Here is a 7,500-nt window from a genome sequence, read left to right on the forward strand (position 1 = left end):
AACATCAACACAACGTCAACAACAACACAATGTCAACAACAACAACAACACAATGTCAACACATCAACAGAACGTCAACAACAACACAACGTCAACACAACGTCAACACAACCACACAACGTCAACACACCAGCTCATTCAGTGACGTGCTGGTCCTTTGAGAACCTCTGGAGAACCTCTATACAACCTCTGGAAGCCCAGAGGTTGTATAGAGGTTCTCCAGAGGTTCTCCAGAGGTGAGGCGTCCACACGGTGATGTTGAGGACAGTTGTTGTGTTTGTGGTCAGAACGGAGACTCCAGGATGGACCGGGGGAACTCCCTGCCCAGCGTGCTGGAGAACCAGGTAGAACCTCAACCTCTGCACGTTCTGCAGGTCTTCTGTCTACTGACCCCGTCTGTTACCCCCCCGTCTGTTACCCCCCGTCTGTTACCCCCCGTCTGTGACCCCCCCGTCTGTTAACCCCCGTCTGTTACCCCCCGTCTGTTACCCCCCCGCCTGTTACCCCCGTCTGTTACCCCCCGTCTGTTACCCCCCGCCTGTTAACCCCCGTCTGTTACCCCCCCGTCTGTTACCCCCCCGCCTGTTACCCCCGTCTGTTACCCCCCGTCTGTTACCCCCCGCCTGTTACCCCCCGTCTGTTACCCCCCCGTCTGTTACCCCCCCGTCTGTTACCCCCCGTCTGTTACCCCCCCGTCTGTTACCCCCCCCGTCTGTTACCCCCCGTCTGTTACCCCCCGCCTGTTACCCCCCGTCTGTTACCCCCCGTCTGCTACCCCCCGTCTGTTACCCCCGTCTGTTGCCCCCGTCTGTTACCCCCCGTCTGTTACCCCCTGTCTGTTGCCCCCGTCTGTTACCCCCGTCTGTTGCCCCCGTCTGTTACCCCCCGTCTGTTACCCCCCGTCTGTTGCCCCCGTCTGTTACCCCCCGTCTGTTACCCCCCGTCTGTTGCCCCCGTCTGTTACCCCCCCGTCTGTTACCCCCCGCCTGTTTACCCCCCGTCTGTTACCCCCCGTCTGTTACCCCCCGTCTGTTACCCCCCGTCTGTTACCCCCTGTCTGTTGCCCCCGTCTGTTACCCCCGTCTGTTGCCCCCGTCTGTTACCCCCCGTCTGTTACCCCCCGTCTGTTGCCCCCGTCTGTTACCCCCCGTCTGTTACCCCCCGTCTGTTACCCCCTGTCTGTTGCCCCCGTCTGTTACCCCCCGTCTGTTACCCCCCGTCTGTTACCCCCTGTCTGTTGCCCCCGTCTGTTACCCCCCGTCTGTTACCCCCGTCTGTTGCCCCCATCTGTTACCCCCGTCTGTTGCCCCCTGTCTGTTGCCCCCTGTCTGTTACCCCCCGTCTGTTACCCCCCGTCTGTTACCCCCCGTCTGTTACCCCCGTCTGTTGCCCCCATCTGTTACCCCCGTCTGTTGCCCCCTGTCTGTTGCCCCCTGTCTGTTACCCCCCGCCTGTTACCCCCCGTCTGTTACCCCCGTCTGTTAACCCCCGCCTGTTAACCCCCGCCTGTTACCCCCGTCTGTTACCCCCCGCCTGTTACCCCCCGTCTGTTACCCCCGTCTGTTGCCCCCGTCTGTTGCCCCCGTCTGTTGCCCCAGCAGATCTACCCCTACGACGTCCTGGTGGTGACTCATGGAGGCAGGAAGCCCCCCGGCGTGGACCGAACCCGTCTGGAGGTGAGAACCTTCACTAACTAGTCCTTCCTTTACACAACAAAGACCATTTTCCGTTTCCATGGAGACGGCAGAAACGCTGAAGGCCGTTTCCATGGAGACGGAGCATTTTCAACAGTTTTCAGTGTTTCAGCGTCGTGTGAACGAACTCAAGGTGGGTTTTCTGTTTTCACTTCAAAATGTGCCCTAACCCCCCCTCTACCTCCCCTCTACCCCCCTCTACCTCCCCTCTACCCCCCCTCTACCCCCCTCTACCCCCCCCTCTACCCCCCTCTACCTCCCCTCTACCTCCCCCTACCCCCCCTCTACCCCCCTCTACCCCCCCTCTACCTCCCCTCTACCCCCTCTACCCCCCCTCTACCCCCCCCTCTACCTCCCCTCTACCCCCCCTCTACCTCCCCTCTACCCCCCCTCTACCTCCCCTCTACCCCCTCTACCCCCCCTCTACCTCTCCTCTACCCCCCTCTACCTCCCCTCTACCCCCCCTCTACCCCCCTCTACCCCCCCTCTACCTCCCCTCTACCCCCCCTCTACCCCCTCTACCCTCCTCTACCTCCCCTCTACCCCCCTCTACCCCCCTCTACCCCCCCTCTACCCCCCCTCTACCTCCCCTCTACCCCCCTCTACCTCCCCTCTACCCCCCCTCTACCCCCCCTCTACCCCCCTCGACCTCCCCTCTACCCCCCTCTACCCCCCTCTACCTCCCCTCTACCTCCCCTCTACCCCCCTCTACCTCCCCTCTACCCCCCTCTACCCCCTCTACCTCCCCTCTACCCCCCTCTACCCCCCCTCTACCCCCCTCTACCCCCCTCTACCTCCCCTCTACCCCCCTCTACCCCCCTCTACCCCCTCTACCCCCCCTCTACCCCCCTCTACCCCCCCTCTACCTCCCCTCTACCCCCCTCTACCCCCTCTACCCTCCTCTACCTCCCCTCTACCCCCCTCTACCCCCCCTCTACCCCCCCTCTACCCCCCCTCTACCTCCCCTCTACCTCCCCTCTACCCCCCTCTACCTCCCCTCTACCCCCCCTCTACCCCCCCTCTACCCCCCTCGACCTCCCCTCTACCCCCCTCTACCCCCCTCTACCTCCCCTCTACCCCCCTCTACCCCCCTCTACCTCCCCTCTACCCCCCTCTACCCCCTCTACCTCCCCTCTACCTCCTCTCTACCCCCCCTCTACCCCCCTCTATCTCCCCTCTACCCCCCTCTACCTCCCCTCTACCCCCCTCTACCTCCCCTCTACCTCCCCTCTACCCCCCTCTACCTCCCCTCTACCCCCCTCTACCCCCCTCTACCTCCCCTCTACCCCCCTCTACCTCCCCTCTACCCCCCTCTACCCCCCCCCCCCCCCCTCTCTCCCCCAGCACCACCTGTCTCAGGAGGAGTTCCTCAGTGTCTTCGGGATGTCCCTGGAGGACTTTGACCGTCTTTCTCTCTGGAAGAGAAACGACCTGAAGAAAAAGTCTGTCTCTTCTGATCTCCCACAATCCTCTGCTGAACCAGGCCAAACTAGACCAAACCAGGCCAAAGTAGACCAAACCAGGCCAAACTAGACCAGAACCAGTCCAAACTAGACCAAACCAGGTCAACCTAGACCAGAACCAGTCCAAACTAAACCAAACCAGGTCAGTCTAGACCAGAACCAGGCCAAACCAGACCACAACCAGGCCAAACTAGACCACACCCAGGCCAAACCAGACCAGAACCAGGCCAAACCAGCCAAACCAGTAAAAGTAGGCCTAAATTGGTTCCAACTGAGTCCAAAACGCATCTAAACCAGCCTAAAACCAGCTAAACCAGGCCAAACCAGGCCAAACCAGGCCAAACCAGGCTATAACCAACCATCACACCAGCAGCAAACTCGTCCAGAACAATTCCCCGACCAGTTTGAGGAAAAGGGACTTGCCCAGGTGGACACGCCCACTTTCACTGCCACACCTGCCCAGGTGGACACGCCCACTTTCACTGCCACACCTGCCCAGGTGGACACGCCCACTCTCACCCCCACACCTGCCCAGGTGGACACGCCCACTCTCAGCACCACACCTGCCCAGGTGGACACGCCCACTCTCACCCCCACACCTGCCCAGGTGGACACGCCCACTCTCACCCCCACACCTGCCCAGGTGGACACGCCCACTCTCAGGTTCCAGATCGGACTGTAGAAAGTGTCTTATTCTGCTTTTCTTTGACGTGTGTGAACCAGATTTAGTCAAACCCAGATGCTACCTGGAGTCCGAAGTCTCGGGACCCGGACTCCAGAACCAGAACCAGAACCAGAACACATGGCCAGGTGGGGAACGTGAGGCCGAGGTGCTTCGCTCTGATTGGTTTGCTGTGTGCGACACTGCGACGACACAAAGATTGTTTTGTGTTTCTTTTTGTACATTTCCAGTGTTTCTCTCTCTCTCTCTCTCTCTCGCTTCACCAGTGTGTCAATAAATCCCCTCGGTACTTCTAGTAATCCTTCTAGAGTCGTACTAGCAAACACACTGGGCTGAAGGTACCAAGCCTTCAGTTGATGACTCTGGTAGTTTTCTGCCTGATATAAAAACTACTTGAAGGTCATCAGAGGTCATCAGAGGTCAAAGGTCATCAGAGGTCCGTGTGAAGCCGTCCTGCTGTACAGACTGAACCCCTGAGTGATGAAGATCTTTGATGTTTTCATGTGTGGAGAAGAACGGTGACATGAAAGATCAACCAGGACCGACAATAAAGAGCCTTTCTATTTGCCTTTACTGTGTCTACAAGTCACTACAAGTCACTACAAGTCACTACAGGTCACTACAAGTCACTACAGGTCACTACAAGTTACTACAAGTCACTACAAGTCACTACAAGTCACTACAAGTCACTACAGGTCACTACAGGTTACTACAGGTTACTACAAGTCACTACAAGTCACTACAAGTCACTACAGGTCACTACAAGTCACTACAAGTCACTACAGGTCACTACAAGTCACTACAGGTCACTACAAGTCACTACAGGTCACTACAAGTCACTACAAGTCACTACAGGTCACTACAAGTCACTACAGGTCACTACAGGTCACTACAAGTCACTACAAGTCACTACAAGTTACTACAAGTCACTACAGGTCACTACAGGTTACTACAGGTCACTACAAGTTACTACAGGTCAGTACAAGTTACTACAGGTCACTACAAGTCACTACAGGTCTGTAAAAGTTACTACAGGTCACTACAAGTCACTACAGGTCACTACAAGTTACTACAAGTCACTACAAGTCACTACAAGTCACTACAAGTCACTACAGGTCACTACAGGTTACTACAGGTTACTACAAGTCACTACAAGTCACTACAAGTCACTACAGGTCACTACAAGTCACTACAAGTCACTACAGGTCACTACAAGTCACTACAGGTCACTACAAGTCACTACAGGTCACTACAAGTCACTACAAGTCACTACAGGTCACTACAAGTCACTACAGGTCACTACAGGTCACTACAAGTCACTACAAGTCACTACAAGTTACTACAAGTCACTACAGGTCACTACAGGTTACTACAGGTCACTACAAGTTACTACAGGTCAGTACAAGTTACTACAGGTCACTACAAGTCACTACAGGTCTGTAAAAGTTACTACAGGTCACTACAAGTCACTACAGGTCAGTACAAGTAACCACAGGTCAGTACAAGTCACTACAAGTTACTACAAGTTACTACAGGTCAATACAAGTTACTACAGTTCACTACAAGTCACTACAAGTTACTACAGGTCACTACAGGTCACTACAAGTTACTACAGGTCACTACAAGTTACTACATGTCTGTACAAGTCACTACAAGTTACTACAGGTCAGTACAAGTTACTACAGGTCAGTACAAGTTACTACAGTTCACTACAAGTCACTACAAGTTACTACAGGTCACTACAGGTCACTACAAGTTACTACAGGTCACTACAAGTTACTACATGTCTGTACAAGTCACTACAAGTCACTACAGGTCAGTACAAGTTACTACAGGTCAGTACAAGTCATGACTTCTGATTGGACGGTTCGTTGTTCAGGTTTACGTTTATTTCACAACTTTGTTCTTTTCAGGTTTACAAACTTTATATTCAGACTTTAAACTGGAGTCATGCTAGCTAGCTAGCACCATGGCGAGCTAGCGCCACAGTTAGCTAGCGCCGCAAACAGATACACAGCCACTGCCATTACCACGGTAACTGGTAGAACTAAACAAACATGTGGTCTGCCATTACCACGGTAACCGGCAGAACTAAACAAACATGTGGTCTGCCATTACCACGGTAACTGGTAGAACTAAACAAACATGTGGTCTGCCATTACCACGGTAACTGGTAGAACTAAACAAACATGTGGTCTGCCATTACCACGGTAACCGGCAGAACTAAACAAACATGTGGTCTGCCATTACCACGGTAACCGGCAGAACTAAACAAACATGTGGTCTGCCATTACCACGGTAACTGGTAGAACTAAACAAACATGTGGTCTGCCGTTACCACGGTAACCGGCAGAACTAAACAAACATGTGGTCTGCCGTTACCACGGCAACCGGCAGAACTAAACAAACATGTGGTCTGCCGTTACCACGGTAACCGGCAGAACTAAACAAACATGTGGTCTGCCGTTACCACGGTAACCGGTAGAACTAAACAAACATGTGGTCTGCCGTTACCACGGTAACCGGCAGAACTAAACAAACATGTGGTCTGCCGTTACCACGGTAACCGGCAGAACTAAACAAACATGTGGTCTGCCGTTACCACGGTAACCGGCAGAACTAAACAAACATGTGGTCTGCCGTTACCACGGTAACCGGCAGAACTAAACAAACATGTGGTCTGCCGTTACCACGGTAACCGGCAGAACTAAACAAACATGTGGTCTGCCGTTACCACGGTAACCGGTAGAACTAAACAAACATGTGGTCTGCCGTTACCACGGCAACCGGCAGAACTAAACAAACATGTGGTCTGCCGTTACCACGGCAACCGGCAGAACTAAACAAACATGTGGTCTGCCGTTACCACGGTAACCGGCAGAACTAAACAAACATGTGGTCTGCCGTTACCACGGTAACCGGCAGAACTAAACAAACATGTGGTCTGCCGTTACCACGGTAACTGGTAGAACTAAACAAACTGGAGTTGATGCAGTGAAGCTTTGAAGGTCTGGAGGGAATCGAACTCATGTCCCTGTCGTCACGGCGACGCTTCAGAAGACGTCAGGCGGCGGCTTTGGTCTCCCAGTCCTGTCAACAGACGGGGGTCAGGACGACTGACTGGGGTGGTCTGGTGGTCTGTGGTGGTCTACCTTGGTCCTCTGGAAGACCTTCCCGGTCTCGATGAAGACCGCAGACGGGGCTCGTCTCAGGGAGGTTTTGGCCGAGGCCGTCCGGCGCAGGAGGGGGTTCAGGAACCCGGTCTGGACCAGTGACGCAGAACCGTTACAGACCGGAACAACAACAACAACGACAACAACAACAACAAAAGAGGGCGGGGCCTCTCACCTGAGCGCGCTCAGTGCAGACGGCCAGCGACTGTCTGAAGGAGCGCTTGCTCTGCCGGTCTGCGGTTGCCAGGTTGGTCTGCCGGTCTGCGGTTGCCAGGTTGGTCTGCCGGTCTGCGGTTGCCAGGTTGGTCTCGGAGGCGCACCGGAGCTGCAGGGTCCGTCTCCCGGTCAGATCCAGCTTCTGGACGACTCGCTGGGACTCGGAGGACTTCCTGTCTGCGACACGGAGACCAGGGGACTGACGCTGTTTGTTTGTTTGTTTGTTGTTTGTTGTTGTTGTTGTTGTTGTTGTTGTTGTTGTGGTCTGGACT

General features: G+C 54.8%; 1 protein-coding gene across 1 annotated transcript in view; it reads left to right on the top strand.

Annotated features, from left to right (window-relative positions):
• Nucleotides 1-4,407, top strand: part of LOC308147981 (dematin-like) — a 24,558-nt gene extending 20,151 nt beyond the window's left edge. Inside the window, 4 exon segments of the mRNA XM_080521379.1 lie at nucleotides 288-344; nucleotides 1,602-1,676; nucleotides 3,039-3,135; nucleotides 3,138-4,407. Of these exon segments, the coding sequence (XP_080377505.1) occupies nucleotides 288-344; nucleotides 1,602-1,676; nucleotides 3,039-3,135; nucleotides 3,138-3,151 (243 nt within the window). The 3' untranslated portion in view covers nucleotides 3,152-4,407.
• The last annotated feature ends 3,093 nt before the right edge of the window (nucleotides 4,408-7,500 follow it).

This window comes from Blennius ocellaris (assembly GCF_963422515.1).
Source record: "Blennius ocellaris genome assembly, contig: SCAFFOLD_108, whole genome shotgun sequence".
Lineage (NCBI taxonomy): Eukaryota > Metazoa > Chordata > Actinopteri > Blenniiformes > Blenniidae > Blennius > Blennius ocellaris.